Genomic DNA, 18,742 nt, shown 5'->3' with positions numbered 1-18,742 from the left:
ACCCTCTGTGAACTGTGTGTATTTAACTAATTCGATTCTCTCCTTCCACCTTGACATGGGTCCTGGGGATCAAATTCAGGTCATCAGGCTCCCACAGCAAGGGCTTTACCCTTGGAGTCATTTCCCCTGCTCATTATTGCAGTCTCATGGACTGATGCTAGCCAGCCCTGCCTTCTGTGGCGAAACCAAGGTAGGGATCAACTAAGTAACTTGTTTGAAGCCATACCTCAATGGGGAAACTTCTGCTTCAGTCAGGGAGTGTGGCTGATTATGGGAACTGAAGAAGGAGGTGAAAAGTGCCTCATGGAGCAGAGTGGTGGACATAAGTCAGTGTGAGTCCTAGAGGTGACCAAGGCTCCCAGCAGTCTCTTTGCCTAAGAGGCCATGGCCCAGCAGACTCCAAACCCGCATAGGACAGAGAGGGTTAAGAGAATCCTAGAGTGGCGTTGAGGTATCTCATCAGACTCCTTTGTTTATGGAAAGAAATTTCAAGCCAGCTGCTCAAAACCCGTATTTTGTGGGTAATTTTTTTTTCAATTTATTTCATGGTATTAAAATAATAACAAGCCAACCCGTGGTGGGCGGGGTCTGGGATTCCTCAGGGGTTAGCACAGAAGGGGCAAGCTGGCTTGAAGCTGTGAGTCTGAGTACTCCGTACGGCCTGGGCTATTTGCCTTCCCCTGGGAAAAGCCAGACACACAAGAACTGAAGATGGAGGTTTCAGGGTTTTGACTGAAGAGGGACTGACGTGAAGCCCTGAGAAGGTCGTGAGAGGTTCCACACCTCTGTTTACAGATTTTGAGCAGGCACAGATGAGAAACACGTGCAGTGAGAACATCCCCAGGGTTGGGAATTGCTCCTAGCTCACCTGCACTACCTATGACATCACGAGAATCACTCTCTTCCTGTCTTGGTCTAGTATTGCCTCAGCAGATCCTGACATCAAAATTTGGAGTCAACCTGGGGCAGGGGTGTGGTGGCTCGTGCCTTTAATCTCAGCACTCACTCAGGAAGCAGAGGATAGCCAGGGCCACACAGAGAAACCCTGTCTTGAACCCCCCAAAAGAGTTAGGGTCAAGTTCACATGGAAACTGATCCCCCAAAACACAGCACAAGACAGGCGCAGGACAGGAAATAGACCTAAAACAGGAAGGAAGTTGGCCCTGGAAGGTCGATGCTCAGTCAGCACCACCAACAGCCTAGCTTCCCATTCTCAGTTCCTTGTGGCACTGGGAGAGAAGGGACAGTGGCTGGGAAATGCCTTGCACCACCCTGTCCCTTGGGGAGGGAGCTGGGGTATGTCTATCATTGCTTATTTCTACTCTATTATTGGGTCTATTAGCAAGTTGTTTTTCCAATTATTAATTTTTTCAGCTTCATAATTTCTATGTGGTTCTTCTTTTTTCTTTGCCATGGTTTTCTATGCTTTTATTTGTTTCAAGAGAATTTGTAATTTCCTACAAGAACATTGTTATGACGGCTGCTTGAAAATCCTCGTCAGACGATTGCAACATCTTAATTATCTTGATATTAGCATCAGTTGAGTGTACTTTCTCATTAAGGTTGTGGTCATTCTGATTCTCATTATGACAAATAATTCTCTATTCTATTGTGGACATTTGGACTTTTATGTCAGGAAGCTTCAAGTCTTATTACAGCTTCTCTTTTTATGCTGTAATAAATGCATGTATTTGTTTGCTTGCCCCTATGATGGGGATCAAACCCAGGACCTTAGAACACACTAGGCAAGTGCCCTATCACTGAGTTACAACTTTAGCCTTTATATCTCTTGATTTAACAGTCTCACTGATGAAGAGGCACATAAGGGTTCCCGTTGACCTTCAAGTGCTGTGTTACAATGACAGGGTAAAGCCAGTGTGGTAGCACACACCTTTAATCCCGGCACTTGGGAGGCAGAGGCAGGTGGGTCTCTGTGAGTTCAAAGCCAACCTGGTCTCCATATGGAGTTCCAGGACACCATGTCAGTGTCGGGGTCAGTCCAAGTAAAGGCAAAGGTATTCTGTGGCACTGGGTCCAGAGGAATAGAAAAGGAGCCATCCTTGACATCAAGGACAGAGAAACGGGTTTCTGAGGGGTGGTGGAGAGAAGAGACAGTACAGGGGTTGGGAACTATGGGGTGAAGGGGAACTGCAGCTGAGCTGATAAGCCAGAGATCCTGGACCAAGCAATAGACATTTTGGGTTTCTTAACTGCTGGTTTGTTGAGTGCTAAAGGTGGGGGGAGTAGGATCTGCACGAATCTTTCTTAAGAGATCAGAGATAAGAGACTTTCGTCCCCTGAGGCTTTGAAGAGAGAATGGGTATTGGGCCTTAATCGGGCTTTGTGGTTGGGTGATGTTTGGCTGTAGGGGGTTTTGGGTGTCCCATACCTGGGGATCTGCTTGAGAGGCTGGTAAGGGGAAAGGAGTATCAGAATATGTGGCTTGGAAAAGAAGAAGGAGAGGAATGGCTGGTGAGCTGGAAGAAGCAAAAGAAATAGAAGCTCCCTGGGGCTACATAGTGTCTAGGACATGAGGCTACAATGGTGAGACCCTGTCTCAAAAAACCTAATTAACTAATCAATCAATTAAAGCACAATGTCAGGGCAGCCATCCTGGCCTGTGCAATTCCATTCTGTCTGCTTTGCTCTTCTGGGGCTTCCAAGACTAGTGTTAAGCACTGATACTTGAATCAGACCAAAAGAGAAAAAAGGGAAAGCTACAGGCCATGAGCCTTCACGAATATACTCACAGAAGTCCTTGAAAACATTCGGAAAAAGAGCTAAACACAACATGACCAAGGAGAGCTTGTTCCACTATAAGAGGTAATGCATAATATCCACAGGTGAAAGAAAAGTTAAATGATTGTATCAGTATACACAAAAAAATGACAAATTCAAAATCCACTCATAAATTTAACAACCATAAAAACAGCAACCAGAAGAATTTCCGACGCTTGATGAAAAACATCCACAAAAGCCTGACTGGTAATGTCATGCTCACTGGTGAGAGCTGGACGCCTTCCCACTCAGACTGGGAACAGGACAAGTATGTATGTTCTCATCAGTCCCCTTCAGCATAGTACTGGAAGCTATCACCAGTACAACAAGGCAGAAGCAAGGAAATAAAAGATACCAAGTTCAGAAAGAAAGGAAAATGGTCCCTACCTGTAGGTAAGATGACTGTCTATGAAAAAACACATACATAATACACATACATCTATAGGTGTGTATGTCAGTTCTATGAATATATATATATATATATATATATATATATATATATACAATCACAGAACTAATAAGCAAGTTTAGCAAAGTGACAAGATAAAAGAGCAATACACAAAAGTGTGTGTATTTCTAGATGTTAGTAATGAAGATGAAGACAGTGAAATTAAAATTCCAATAGCATTTACACTTGTTAGGGGAGAAAAAGAAATGAAATAGATTTGAACCTGACAAAACGTGGATGTGAATGCCATGCTAAACTGATGAAACTTTGACTTAAGAAGCCAAAGAAGGAGATACATACCATGTTTGTGGATGAGACAACTCAGTAGATTGAAGATGTTTCTCCCAAATTGACAGGCAAATGTAATGTGATTCTCATTAAGATTTTTTATAGATACAAACAAACTTATTCTGAGCTGTATATAAGAAGAAATAGAGCAGCTAAAATAATTTTGAAAAAGAGTTAAGTAAGAGGAGTGGTCCTAACTAAACTCAAGATTTACTATATAGCCACAGTGTTGGAGACAATGTAGTATTGTGTGTGTGTGTGTGTGTGTGTGTGTGTGTGAGTGTGAGTGTGTGTGTGTGTTTACACATGTGTGTCTGTGCTTTGCACATAGAGGCCAGAGGTCAATGTTGGGTGTCTTCTGTTTCTATCTTCTGTTTTATATGAATGTCTCTTACTAAACCTCAGGCTTACTGATGGGGCTGGATCCAGAGGGAACGCTTGTCTATGCCTCCTCAGCATTGCAATTGGAGCCTGCTGAGTCCAGCTTTCTACATGGGTGCTGGGGAATCTGAACTCAGGTCCCCATGCTTATATGGCAGGAACATTGTTGATTTAGCCATCTCTTAAGTCCCCAAATGTAGTGTTGGTGGGCAAAAAGATGTACAGCCCACAGAGCAGGATAGAAAATCCTAAAATAAATCCATTTAAGTGTGTCCAGCTAATTAGTGATGAAAGAGTTAAGGCAGTTCAGTGGAGGCAGAGTACTAATCCTAGTGGAGGCAGTAATACCAGACCGTATGAGAGCAACTGGATATTCCCAAGCAGAAGATGTATCTTCACCTAAACCCCACACTCTTCACAAGAACAAATTCAGAACAAACCATGGACTTAAACATGGCTGTATCGTTTTTTAGGAAATCATAGGAAAAAAGCCTTTTGTAGGGAAAGCTGTAGCCACGCCTTCTTAGGGGCTGGCTACAGGTGTGCCTGACTAGGCTTGTGAGGGTGTGGTCAGAGTGACATAGTGGGACTGCGTTTTCGGTTTCGGTTTCTCTTTGCTTCTTGCTGTACAGACCTCTACCACGCCAGCTGGCTAGATTGCTCTGTAAGTAAGGCTTTTCCCTATTAAATACCCTTATATTTCTACCTGACTCCGCATTGGTAATTTCCCACTATAGCCTTTGGCACTTAACACTAGAAAATGTTCTTGGACTTGAAAATTAAAAGTGTGATAGCTAATCTTGGTTGTCAATATCACTTTGGAAGAGGGAAACTCAATCGAGTAATTGCCTCCATCAGGCAGGCCAGTGGGCATGTATATAGGACAGGTTCTTAATTGCTAATTGATGTAGGAGGGCCTAGCCTACTATGGGCAATGCCATCCCTATGCTGTATAATAAATCTGACAGAGTGAACTAGTCAATGGTGTTCCTCCATGGTTTCTGCTTCAAGCTACTGGCTTGAGTTCCTGTCTCGGCTCCTCTCAATGATGGACTGTAACCTGTAAGCTGAAATAAACCTTTTCCTCCCCCAGATGGCTTTTGGTTTGTCTCAGCAGCAGGAAAGCAAACTAGAACACAAAGCATAATTTATAAAAAGGAAACCTCGATAAATGGGACCCCATTGATGTTAAATATATTTGCCCTGTGAGAGAGCCTCGTGAGATGAAAAGACAAATTACAGAGCAGGAGAAAGCATTTGAAAATCACAATATCCAACACAGCACTTTTTATCTAGCACATAGAAAAAACAGATGGCTTTATTCATAATAAGAAAAATTTGAAAATACAAATGCCTTTAATGGAGTAAACTGCCGGGTTTACTCCATTTGATGCCCGCCACCATCGAAGACTACTCAGGAATAAAAAGCAGCCGACTGTAGCGCATGAGCAAAATGGGGTGACTCTCAAGGAAGTTATGCTGAGTGCAGAAAGCTGGTCTCAAACTGTACACACTTCGCAAGCCCATTACATAATATTTGTGTAACGACATAATTACAGAGATGGAGAACAGATGAGTGGTTGCTAGGGATTAGTGCTGAGGAGGGAGAGGAAGGGCAGAGCCATGAGGGTACCATGTGGGAGTCCTGTGGTGGTGGTGGCTCTGTTAGGAATCTTGACTGTGGTGATGCCAAAACCAAGCTCTGTGCAGTGAGATAACACAGCATTCTGGAAACAGTGCAGTCGCTGGCAAACCTGGGCTGTCGATCATCTGAGCAGGAGTCATGGAGTGGCTCTAGGGAGCCTGTGCTCAGCCTGATGGGAAGTCCAGGTGTTCTGGTTGAAGCTCTCCACCCACTCTTCCTGCTTCCTATGTGGACTCCAGCTACTGGACTAGACTACATTTCCCAGCCACCCTTGCAGGGAAGCAGAGTTCAGTCAAGATGCATACCCCTAACATCTTAGTGCATGTCTCAAACAAAGCATACTATATATATTTTTTCTATATAACTAGCCTATGATAAAGTTCAATTTATAAGTCAGGCATGGCACAGGATTAACAACATCAGTTAATAAAAAAGAGGAAAAAAGTAACAATTTACTGTAATAAAAGTCAAATGAATATAACATACTCCCTCAAGATAGCTTATTTTATGTTTACCTTTCTCTTTAAAGGAAGCACTTCCTGGCTTGTCTCTGGCATATGTAAATCACTGGTGTCACTACTAGGGACCATTAATAAATGACATAATGTTGACTTGAACACAAGCACTGCCTAGTCAATTAAGTGATTAACAGGAAGGTGATGCATACAGAGCAGATATACTAGGAAATGGTATCATTCAAATCAAGGACCAGATTAAACAGGAGGTGTGCAAACAGGCCACAATCTCACACCTATGAATACTTGTTTCTGTAATTTTCCATTTTGTATTTGAAGACTCTGTCAACTGACATCACCTGAAACTGTGGAAAAGAAAACCATGGCTGAGGAGTGGCTGCTGTGTGGAAGAGGGAGGAAGCCTGAGCCCTCCAGTCTCAAAGGATTTCTTCTGTGCTATAAGCCATTACTCTTGACGCTGCCCAGTAGTCCCTGAGTAATAACCTCAGATCCACAGCTCCTAAACAGACCACCAGCATTCCCAGCCTTAATGCCCTCCTTAATGTACTCGGGGAGGGTCTGGATGGCCAAGTGAGATGCCCAGACAACCTCTAGAGATAACATCAAACCTTCTAAGCAGCTAAGGGAGGAAAGGGATCCTGAATTTGGGGCTTAAATACTCAAACTCAGATTCTGGAAGGCCCAGGGGGGTTCATTGGGCTCAAAGGATTAGAAAATTCTTTAGGTATTATTTACTTTTTGTTGTTGTTGTGATAAAACACCATGACTAAGGCAACTTATAGAAGGAAGGGTTTATTTGGACTTATAGTTCCAAAATATTTTAGGGTCCATAATGGTGGAAACAGCCAGGCAGACATGGTGGATGCTGCTAGAAGCTGAGAGCTGAGGGCTCATGTCACAGGTTGCAAACAGGAGGCAGAGAAAGAAAGAACTGGGAATGGTGTGTGGCTTTTAAACTAACATGCTTCCTCCAACAAGGTCACACCTTCTAAACATACTCAAACAGCACCACCAATTGGTTACCAAGTACTCAAATATCTGAGCCTATGGGCAAGATTTTCATTCAAACCACCACAAGGTCCCACAATAAATCTTGGGATTAATGAATGCTCAACCATTCCTTCATTCATCTCACTCATTCATACTTTTATTCATTTCAAAAATATTGAGTAATCATTTTATGCAGCTTTCCACCCACTCTTCCTGTTTCCTTTGTGGACTCCAGCTACTGGACTAGACTACATTTCCCAGCCACCCTTGCAGGGAAGCAGAGTTCAGTCAACAGGACATAAATGAACAGCTCTGTCCTCTCCATTATGGAGAGGAGCCCTTGCCTTTCTCAGGAAACTTGAAGACATGTAGAGAAGTCTCCTTTTCCAAGATGCATACTCCTAACATCCTAGTGCATGTCTGAAACAAAGCATGGAAAACACACAGATGGTTGCTACCCTAAGCAAGCAAGCTGCAGACAAAAGCGGGCCAGTGGTACCTAGTACCTGGAGAGCAGAGGAGGAAGAGGTGGAGCGAGTGTCCCAGACTTCTACAGTGATGAGAGAGGGCTTCTGAGGAGGCCAGGCTGGAGACAAGTTCTGAAGGGACCTGGGGAAGAGTTTTACAGACAGAGACACAGCAAAAGCCCTGTAAAGGCCCTATACTGGAAAAGTGGGAACCAAGAGGCGGCATGGGTAGCTGGGGCAAGGGAAGAGGCAGAAATGTCTGTGCTTACTGCTGTTAAGACGTCTATAATGGAGAATTATGAATGTCCAGAAGAGGTAGGTACCGGACTGAGAATCAGGGACAACTTCCTGGAGAGGTGTCAAACCATGACTGCACCCTGAAGGAGCCAGTGGAGAAGAGGAGTGGAATTCAGCCTGGGATACATAAGTCACTGCGGAGAGAGAGAGAGAGAGAGAGAGAGAGAGAGAGAGAGAGAGAGAGAGAGAGAGAGAGAGGAAGGAAGGAAGGAAGGAAGGAAGGAAGGAAAGAAGAGCTTGAGAAACCTGCAAAATATGGTGAGAAGCTGGAGACTTGGCATGAAAGGGAGAAGACAGAAGTCAGAGACATCAGAACCAGCGGGCCCTGGCAGAAAACTACAGTGTATATATGCAGCTAGCCAGAGGCAGGAATGTGCACGTGGGCTAGGATGTAGGGGTGGGGCAGCCAGCCCCGGGACCTCTTTCTATCAAGTCAAACTTGTAGCAAACAGGAAGCTTGATTGTCCTTAGGCCTCCTAAGTTCTCTCCACAGCCTCCGTGATGAGACTGTGTGCTGAGAAGTAGCTGGAAGGCTATTGACTTGCTGTGCAGCTTTGGGCAAATCATTTGCTCTCTCTGAGCATCCCTTCTTCCCCTTTGGAAGGTGCAGTTAGTCAAAATAGGAAGTTAGTGGTTCTGAAACTTTTAGCTCACGGTGGCAGCTTCACCTCGATTGGGCTTAGTTCACAGGGTCACAGGAGACAGCAGGGTGCTGTTCTATTGAAGGAGCACTTTGGCACTCCAACAGTTAAAAACTAACCCAATCCTAGAGATAAGGCTATAAGAAACACTCCAGGTCTGAGGCCCCTTTCCTAAACAAATTTATGAGATGCTGGACACTGGGTCAAAGAATAGGGCCTCCGCAAGGCTGCAGCAGGAACCACTCAGGGTCCCGACCAGAAAGCGTTTGTGATATCTGGAAAGAAAATGGAATTGAGCAGTGTGGTTCACTCTCCCACCCCTGAGAGCCAAGAGATGGATAGGGCCAGACACCAGAGAGCCAGGTGTGGACAGTGCGCCAGAGAGGGGCCTAGGTCTTGGCAAGAGTGGAGTATTGGAGGTGAGGCAGTCAGGAGACAAACAGTTAAAATAGATAAACAACCCAGGAGGGTCCTGGGGGCAGGAGGTGAGGAGACCTGAAGTGGCAGAGGGAGGGTACTGCTGAGGGGTCTGAACGGGTGGGTGTGCAGTACTGCTTGTGCGTGAGTGTGTGTGTGTGTGTGTGTGTGTACCTGCAGTCGTGCGCTGAGTGTGGGGTTGGTGAGGCTGGAAGGGCCTCCAGCACCCGCACGGGCCCCCCGAGGGTTAAGCACCGCCCATCCGCCGGCTCCTCCCTGCCCCGGCCGCGCGGCGGAGCTGACGCCCTCACTCGACCCACCGCGCCCTGGGCGCACGGCGGTCCCCTGTGGCCGCAGCGACCAGCAGCGACCAGCCACCCGCGGATGCGCAACGCGTGCCACGAGTCATCCCCGCACAGCGGCTGCCGGGCCGTCGGGGTGCCCGGACGCCAGGAGCACCAGGCTGCCCAGATGCGGGCGCCACTCTGCCTGCTGCTGCTCGTCGCCCACGCGGTGGACATGCTCTCCCTGCACCGGAGAAAGAAGCAAGGTACAGATGTGGCTGGACTTGGTGGGATAGGCGCTGCATGGCAGACTCGCAGTAGCCTAGCGGGCATCTGTCTGGTGTCCAACGCCTGGGTTATTGACTCAGGGTCTGCACGGGGGACTGTCGAGCAACTTGGACCTAGGAAGCACCAAATGGAAGGGGTTAGTGGTCGATCTCACTGTCCCCATCTCCCAGCAGTGTCCCAAGGGTAACTCCACAGACAAGAAAGCCCAAGGAACTATCCTTGGGACCAAGGTACTAGGAGAAAGAGCTAAGGCTTAGAAGGCAGCCCAAGCATCCTCACTGGGCCAGAGGGTCATGTCAAGAGCAGTGGCTCCAGGGGCTCCAGGGGCTCTGTCACAGCCCCTGACTCCTGCTGCCCCCCCCCCAGAAGTGACCTGGGTGAGCCTCTTTGGTGATCTCTTCTGGGTGACCTGGAAGAAGTCTGTCCTTTCTAGGAACCCTTGGGATTCCCCCCCCCACCTTGGGACCTCCTGGAGCCACTAGGAAACCAGAACCTGAGACTCTAATTGTGCCTGGGCCCTGAAAACATTGTCTTTGGGGTCCTATACTGTAGCTCCTCAGCACCACAGTCAGATGTCTTTGGGGGGTGAGTTTGGGATTGCTCCTTGGACAGACCCTGTGCTGTCAGGGAGAGCAAGAGGACCAGCAAGCCCTATGCCTGAATGGGGCAGGTCCCAGGACCCTCTGTGCCTGTCTGTGAATCAACAGCCAAAGACTGACCACAGTGCCAGGAGTCTGCCACACACTGCCTCCTCACACCCCTATGACACCCTAATGAGAGTGGCTGGCTCACCCTGTAGAGAAGGAGCCCAAAGTTCATGCAGGTTGCTTTGTTGAGTGGTACCACGGGCAGGTGGAAGCTCTGATCTGCTCTCCCTGGCTGAGAGTCTGGGTCCAAGAATACTGAATGTCAGAGAGTGAGAGTGGTGTCACCCTTGGGGCTTCTAGTCCATCTGTGTGGAAAGCCTTACATGGATGCTATAGCTCCTGTAAGTGAGCAGGGGCTGTGGGAAGGCTGGTGTGAGGTGGGATGGCAGGCCACGGCCTAGAGGTCCAATCCGTAAAGGAGTTAGACAAAGGGACAGAGAGAATAGAGAGGCAGGTGGAACTTGGGTGGGCTACAGGGACTTAGGGGTCCTGAAGGGTTTCCTCTGTGAGTCCAGAGCCCAGGCACTGGAGTCAGCCTGTCTGGATGCACGTCCCTCCTTTGAAGGCTCCAGCTGAGTGACTCTGGGGAAGGCACTTGGTACTTCAGGTTTACCTGTGTGAAATCCTTCACACAGATCCTCCAAGGTGTTTCTCCATTCCGAAACAATTTTTACAATCCTTTCCTTTCACCGACTTGTCTTTAAAATGGGAGTAATATACTTCAGTCTCCATCATCAGGAGGACCATCGCTTGTCACCATTAATCGTCCCAGTTTCTTGTCTGTTGCATCATTAGGTACTTAATATGAGCCCAGTGAATGTAGGGAGAGGTGCTTACTTTCTAGAGAGGAAATGATTTCAGAGAGGGGAGTTGACTTGCCTAAGGCTGAACAGCAGATAAGCAGGCTCAGATCTCAGGATCAGATCTTAGCATCTCAGATCTAAGATGACGGGGTGTTGTGAGGCCCTGTGAGCTAGATAGTCTCCCTTTCTCAGAGCCTCAATGTATCTCCCTGGAGGGGAGTGGAGTTAGATTTCTAAGGTGCTTCTCACTGGTGAAAGGAAGAGGATGGGAAGGGGCATGAAAATAATTTGTTCTTTCCCCTTAGCCCAGCTTACCAGCACCTCCTGTGGAACTATGGGGCAGAGTGATGCTCCTTGCATTGGTCCAGCTGGATGAAGATGCTGCTTTTAAGCCGCAGGTGTGCACACCTGCCCAGCGTCTTCAGCGAGGTTGTGACTGCGTTCATGTGATGCAAAGTCTTGGGCTTCAGTCCCTCTCATGACCTATTCATGCTATGTGACCTTGGATGAGGCCCACAGCCTCAGTTTCCCCATTAGCACGGAGGTGGAGGCTACACGATCCTAGAACATGTTCTGCAAGGCAGTGACAGTTATCAAGGCCAAGTAAGTTTGGGAAGTGTAGGGTTTGACAGAGTCCTTGCCTGTGTGGTTTATCAGAGCCCAGGAAGAGGCGGCACAGAGAGATAGACAGACACATGAGGACCATTTCTCAGACATGGGTTGGAAGGGTATGCATATGGTCCCCAGGGCCTTATCGGCTTTGGCCCCTAATCTGACTTCGGCAAGAGAATGCGTCCTTTAGATGCTTGGACATTGGCAATGCCTGGATCGCTGGTTCACTCGCTCGCTCCTCCCCTCCAGGTTGTGTCAGAAGCCTTGGGGATGCTAAACTGAGTCATCCAAGCCAGCAGGAGGCTTACCCTTCCCTGCTTTCCTGAGCCTCCTTCTCCACACCCTGCTCTTGACCTCAGTCTTTGGCCCAGTATCCAGCAGTGGGGAAGGACCTGCCTGCCCCAGTCTTGCCTGGTCTATGCCCCCTCCCTTGGGGTCTGCTTCTCATGGACCTGGGCTTGGCTGGCTCCAGCGTCATCACTGGTTTTTGATGAAACCTAATTTTTCTGTTTCTACAAAACAGAATGAAAGGAAAGGCTTGAAAGGGATTCTTGGACCTCAAGTGTCTCTTACAAAACACTTTGATTAATTAAGTCTAAATGAATTAGAACCAGATGGGGGCATGTCTCTTGAAATGAACTGGTGTGCCTGGCAGTGGGGCAGTGGAGCAAAATGAGGGGACTCTACATTGTGTCCCTGTTCACAGATCTAGAGCTCCCTGTAGGGATGAGATGAGGCTGGAGTCCAAACCCTCCATTCTCTCCTGCCCTGGGCATGAAAACTTCAGCAGGCCACACACATTCTCTGATATGCGGTTCCCTCATCTGTGAAGTGGGAGCCAATGAACCTTCAGGAAAAGTTTACCACCATCCCAGAGGGAAAATACACGAAAGCCTCTAAGGGCAGAGAGGGCTGGGCAGAGGGTACCCTCTGAGCATTGACTTTCCCATGACCTTGTTACCCTGAGCCTGTTTGATTTACCATGGTGGGTGCAAGGAATAACGTGTACAGAGCCTGGATGGCAGCATTGGCCCTGGATGCAGATCCAGAGTTGGGGTCAACACCTGGGCAGGCAAGTGACAGATGGGAGGGATTGGCACAGGCTACCCGGGCCTCTTGTCTATGGTTCACACAGTGGCTGGGTGCAGAACACGATGCATTGCCTGCAAGATGGCACGCAGATGGAGCCAGGCTCAGATGGACATTGGCGTGACCCCGAAAGGGAAACCAGTTCCCGTGGGGCAGAGCGAGGTGATGCCTCCACAGATGCTGAGGGATGGTGTGGGTGAATCCTTTCCTGAGACCTGGGTCTCTTGGCAAAACAGCAGCTAGTTCAGTCTAGGAAGCAAAGCCTGCACACACAGCAGACAGGCAGCTGATCCTGAGCTCCACACCTGGGCTGTCCCTCCTCAGCCATTCTGAAGCCTTCCTTTGTACAGAGAGCTGCTTTCCACTTACCCTGCCATGGCCCTGGGAACCCATCCAGACATCCTCCCCATTCCCAGCCTCCAGAGGTTCAGAGACCACAGAGAGAGAGCTGGCCATGTACCAGGGCCCTGCATAGGGGATGGACTTCCTCTTCTGTGCCTTGTGGCATACCCATTCTTAGGCAAGAGAGTGAATGGGGCAGTAGCATATAGAGAACTCCCAGACGCTGAGTTGGGGCACAGAACCATAGCTTAGGAGACACCACAGCCCGTGCCTAGATCAAGTAAGGAACTCCGCTGGGACCGATGGCCATGTCTAGGAGGAGTCTTATCGGGTCATCAAGCTGTGGCAGCAATGTGGCAACCTGCAGGAGGAAGGAGAGCCTGGCCACTTTAGGACCACATGGTGGTGAGAAGATGGGATCCTACTGTGGACAGGGTCAGTGTTGGGTCATGGAGGGATCTGGGGGTGCCACATTTGCTGAGCTCCCCTGACTAGACTCCACTGGGTCCTGAGGACAGCATGGGTGGGCACTACACTGTCACTGATGTCATAATACCCAGCATATCCTTAAATGCCCAGCAGGGACCATGCCATGGCAGGACCCCCAGTGCTCTTCAGCCCAGCCTTGACAGTCAGGCTGGCCATTGCTCCAGTCTTAGCTGGGGCCTCCAAGAAGGGACATGGCTTGGGGAGTCGGGCTCCAAGAGGAGACATCATATGCTTGAGCATCGCGTGTAAGAAGGTTTGCTGTCCCTTACGAGGGGAGTTTACACTGAGCTCTGAAGCCCAGGCAGAAGTCAACTAAGTAAGTTACAGTCAGAGTTTTTTAATGGAATGGCATGGAACAGAACAGGACAGAAGGGCGGAAGAAAGCAGGATGGAGTTGGAGGTTATTTCTGTAAAGAGCCAGAGTAAATATTCTAGGTTTTGTGGACCACCCGGCTTCATCCCAGAGGCTGTGGCATACCATAAACTCCGCAGAAAGTGGCAGAGTTCTTAAATGTTGAGAAGTGCAGTGATGCTCGCTCATGTGTAGGGCAGTGTGCACAGATAAGTGAGCATGCATGCAAGTATGTGTAATTGCACATGAATACGTAGTATGTGTGCTCATGTGAGTGTGTGTACAGTGTGAATGTTAACATAAAATATTGTTTCTTGTTTGTGTGCATGCATGTGGTGTTCATGCCTACGTTTTGTGCATGTCTACCGCACATGTGTGTGCATGAATGTGAAGGCCTCAAGTTGATGTCAGGTCTCCTGGTCGATGGCTCTCTGTTTATTGAAACAGTCTCTCACAGAACCTGGGGCTTGTGATTCTGGCTAGTCCAGCTAGCTAGCTTTCCTGGATGATCCTCCTGCCTCTGCCTCCTGAGTGCTGGGATTACAAGTGAGCCATCACACCAGCCTGGCTTTTCATGGGTTCTGCAGACCCGAACCCAGGTCGCCAGGCTTGCCCGGCAAGTGCTTCATCCATGGGGGCATCTCGCCAGCTTCCAAAAGTGTGTCCTTCCCATTGTCAGAACATGGTTGCCATTCCCCCAGCTGTGCCTTTCTGAGGCACCCAGCCCTTTCCAAGCTGGCCTAATACAGGATGGATGTAAGATAGGGACCTTATGTAGGTAGGAGGGTCACTATTTTCCCAATAGAAGATCAATACCCAGTGGGCCACCTGGCACTACCCAGGAGCTGGGCAGTAAGCTTATAAGAAAGTCTGATTTACAGCTGCACTCCCTCTAGGGGACACCTACACACAACACCCACAAGCAGCTCTCCAGGTCTTTTGCTCCTCGTGGCCCTGAGCCTGGTGCCATATCCTTTCCAGCACACTTGAATGTTGGACTCGTCTGCCTGGGCCCTGAAGATCTTCCTGCATTAGACACCCAAGAGCAGTGAATGTGACAGACAGTCATGTTCTCTTCACACTGGCCTTCAGCCCAGCCCTGTCTGGTGGATACAGTTCCTCCCTGCTGCCACTGCCCCTCCCCCTGTACACAGGAAGACAACTGCAGGGACTGAGTCACACATCATGTATGTACTGTGACCTGGGTCTTGCTGGTTCCCAGACCCACAAGAGCATAGCCCACTTGCCGTGGAGTACTGAGTGTTGTCATTAACCAGCCTCTTCCGTGCCCAGAACTGTCTGGTTTGCAGAGCAGTCCATGCTTACTTTCTCTCAGGGGTTCCTGAGAGGAGCTGCAGAACATCACCGGTGGGGAGGTACACAAAGGGCCAGAGGAGCCCTTGAGACTGACACTTGTAAAAGTGGAGGTGGCAGTGGGCCAACCCTAGGTCAGCAGCTGTCATTGGTGGCCGTGGAAATACAGAAGGACCAGTGGCCAAGGACAGCAAAGCAGTCTACTCCAGAGTCTGTGAAGTCTGAGGTGACGCCTTAGAGCCTGTGTCTCTGTGTAGCCGAGGGATGCTAGCCTGCCTTGCCCTTCTCCAGGCAGCATTAGTGTCAGAAGGCGCAAAGAGGACCTCCACAGATGGAGGGAGGAGGCCCAGTAACCAGAGTCAGGTGCCTTCACAGGGTTCTCCAGTGGCCTGGGAGTGTGCAGCGCCACACAGGGTCTGCAGTTAAGGCCTGTATTAAGTTGTCATGACTTCAGGGCTAGTCCTCCATCCAGAGCCATGGTTGTGGATGCTGTTGGGATGTGAGATAGTCTAAGGTGGTAAGTCCTCGAGCGTGCATTGCACCCAGCTCTCTCCATACAGTCTGCTCATGTTTATCACCAAAATTACAAGTCCCTGGCTTCCCTTGAGGGACTGTCCATTTTTTTTTTGATCTACAGAAATGGCAATTTGAAATCCTTCAATCAATGATCATCTCCATTGCATTCTGCCTCTCAAGGCCTCTACAAGGCTGTTCAGTGGCCCACATTGAGGGGACCACCCAGCTGCTGAGGGACCCTGACACCCGGGAGTGCTCACATCCCTTAGATTAATAAGCCTGTGAGGTGGATATTATTATTATACCTGAAGAAACCATCTCCCCATTTCGGCAGCCATAACAGCCAGACACGTGCTTTTCTGACCTTGCCTTGGTCACTAGAGGTTAAGGTGCCTGCCTCGTGGCAAGGAACCAATCAGAAGTTAGCTGGTGGTGCTATGCTTTACGGCTCTGGGTGTGCTTTACGGACAAGCACACAGCAATGACACACAGAGCATAGCAACCACCCTGGGAGGGCCTATGGGCCATAAAACCAATTGGCCAATCAACACAAGACAAGCCCTCCAAGCCTAGAGCCACACCAATCCTGAGCCTGTGCGTACCCCTAGACACTCCCCTAACGCTGCCCTACAAGATCTCTATGCAGCTGGTTCGAGCTGTCTTTGCTAGCCATCCGCCATGGCCGGTGGGTGAAAGACCCGAGCTAACATCGGGTTAGCTCGTTAAAAAAACAATAAAGCCTCATGCAGCTTGCATCAAGCTCTCGAATCTGCCTGGTGATTGGGGTGACTGCAGTCGTGGGCTGAGACTCCGGAGGCCTGAGTTTTCCGTGGGTCTAACATACCTATTATATAAAGGAAAAAATATGTGACCCAGAAAGGTTAGGTAGCTAGTCCAAGGCCACATAGCTAAGGTCCAAATACTGCCTGGCCCTGGTACCCACTGAGCACAGTGGTCTCGTATCCACCACTTATGGAGACTGAGTTACCCACATTCCACAGAGCAGTAAACAGAACTGAGGCAGAAACACTAACTGAAGCATTTGCGGCCACCATTTTTGTATGTTGAAAGCAGCCAAACACCAGCAGTTTCAAGTTCCAACACAACAGCTTGACAAAAGAAGTTTTGAAAGCTAGGATTTAAATTCAGATAATTGATAACTGAGCCCAAAGCCAGAATAAAAGGCCTCTGAGGACCCACCCACAAAATGGCTCCTGAGGTGGCTTGGTCCTACAGACCTCTGTGCTCCAGGGACAGGGGCAGGGGCAGGCATCAGTTAGCCAAGGCAACACACAGACAGACAGAGAAGCGATGTCCCCAGGCAGGTCTCTGGGGGCCCAAGCCTTCCCTCCTAATCCAGATCACATGCTTTGTGCCAGATCCCATGGCTCATGTCTGGCCTCTGGCTGGGGAGACCTGCTTTCTTGGGTGCTGGGCCACCTCCATATCCTGGATTGATTTCTTATAGGGCTCAGGCCCCACTCCATGGCTCACGTGGAGGCTCTAATGCCTGTTTCAGAAGGGGCTGTGCCCCAGCAATGCAAGAGGGAATCAAGCCATGTCTGGTACCTCAAACACATGGGGAGAGTTGTAGATGGAAGGTTTCTGTCCCACCAGGTCCCACAGCTTTTTAGTCCCAAATAAACACATGGAGTCTTATATTAATTATATACTGTTTGGCTGATGGCTCAGGCTTCATATTGGCTAGCTCTCTCTCTCTTAATTATTAGCCCACTCTATTGAACTATGTATTGTATTGCCACGAGGCTGTGGCTTACCCGGAATGCTCTGGCATGTTACTCCTTTGGCTGGTACCTGGCAACTCTCTATGTTTCTTTTCCCAAAATTCTCCTAGTGTGGTAACCCCGCTATACTTCCTGCCTGACTACTGGTCAATTTTAACTCTTATTCCCAACCAATAAGACAACATATACTCGCAGAATACAGAGGGACATCCCCCATCAAGGAGGCACCCTCTGTCTCCAGAGCATCCACCTTCCCTATAGCCGATGGCGGGAACAGAGGGCTCTGCAGTTGGTGAGTTCATGTGTGGCCTGGGGCCCATGGCAATGCGGTCGTGGGTGCTGCTGTTCTTGGTGCCCCGCACATGCCACGCCTCGTCTGTGTCTCTGTTGGCTGGTTTACAGAACAGCCTTGAAATGAGGATAGCACACGCTAACACACAGGAGTGCTCAACAGAATGGTGAGCATCAGACCCCAGGCAAGGATCTGTGACAGGGCTGAGACACCCCTGGGCTCCCATCCCAGATGTCCTACAGCCATGCTCCCGAATGTCACGTCTGTCTGTCAGGACAACGGGGCCAGTGATAGCAAGGTGTCCTGAAGGTCACTGCTGGAATACTCAAAACTACTGTCACACACAGCCTTAACACCAGCTGAAGATCTTAAGCGATGTGGTGAGTCCAAGAGAGGCAGCTTTGATGAGCCCAGGTTCTGAGGATAAAACTGGTGCTTAGTGCTGTGTGATGTGGCCTAGTGAGCCACCCTGAGAGGATGACAGTGATTGTGGTGATGCACACTAGCTACAGGGCTCACCGTGTGCCCACGAGTGACAAGCTGTGTGTTCCCAAGTGAAGCCATCAGGATCTGACACCATGCCCTCCATGTACAATAAGCTGACACCCTAGACAGTCAACCTTTGAGCCACTTAGCTCCTGAACTCCCACACGTCAGCCATGGGTGTCTACAAAACCCAGCCTTTGTTTTGTGCTGACTATATTTTCCTGGCATTATTTTTTAAATTGCTAAAAATCACTTGGATTTAAATTTTTCCTCTTAAAAGTCTACTTCTCTTATCTTTTGTGTTCTCTGTGTGAGTGTTTCGCCTGCACTCAGCTGTCTGTGCCCCACATGCATGCTTGATGCCTGCAGTGGCCAGAAGAGGGCGCCCATTTCCCCTAGACCTGGAGCTACAGATAGTTGTGAGCTGCCTTGTAGGTGCTGGGAATCAAGCCCAGGTCCTGAAAGAGCTCGAGGGCTCTTAATCACCAAGCCATCTCTCCAGCCACCATTTTTAAATTTCAAATCTTGATTTAAGCATTAATGTTATCTTAAATCTGTAATATTTATTCATTTAAAAGTAATGTATTGAAATGTATTTGACAAATGAATTATTTTATTTTATTTTTACACTTAGGTTTCAATTTTATCTGATTAT

At 48.7% G+C, this 18,742-nt stretch overlaps 1 protein-coding gene across 1 annotated transcript in view; it reads left to right on the top strand.

The window, feature by feature from the left end:
- Positions 1–9,299: 9,299 nt before the first annotated feature.
- The window catches only part of Rspo4 (R-spondin 4), a 37,019-nt gene continuing 27,576 nt past the window's right edge, over positions 9,300–18,742 (top strand). Inside the window, exon 1 of the mRNA XM_027421530.2 lies at positions 9,300–9,378. Coding sequence (XP_027277331.2) covers positions 9,300–9,378 — 79 coding nt within the window. The remainder of the gene's footprint in view (positions 9,379–18,742) is intronic.

Source organism: Cricetulus griseus, chromosome 6 (assembly GCF_003668045.3).
Source record: "Cricetulus griseus strain 17A/GY chromosome 6, alternate assembly CriGri-PICRH-1.0, whole genome shotgun sequence".
Lineage (NCBI taxonomy): Eukaryota > Metazoa > Chordata > Mammalia > Rodentia > Cricetidae > Cricetulus > Cricetulus griseus.
The sequence above is the reverse complement of the archived record's forward strand: the minus strand, read 5'-3'. Positions and strand labels throughout refer to the sequence as shown.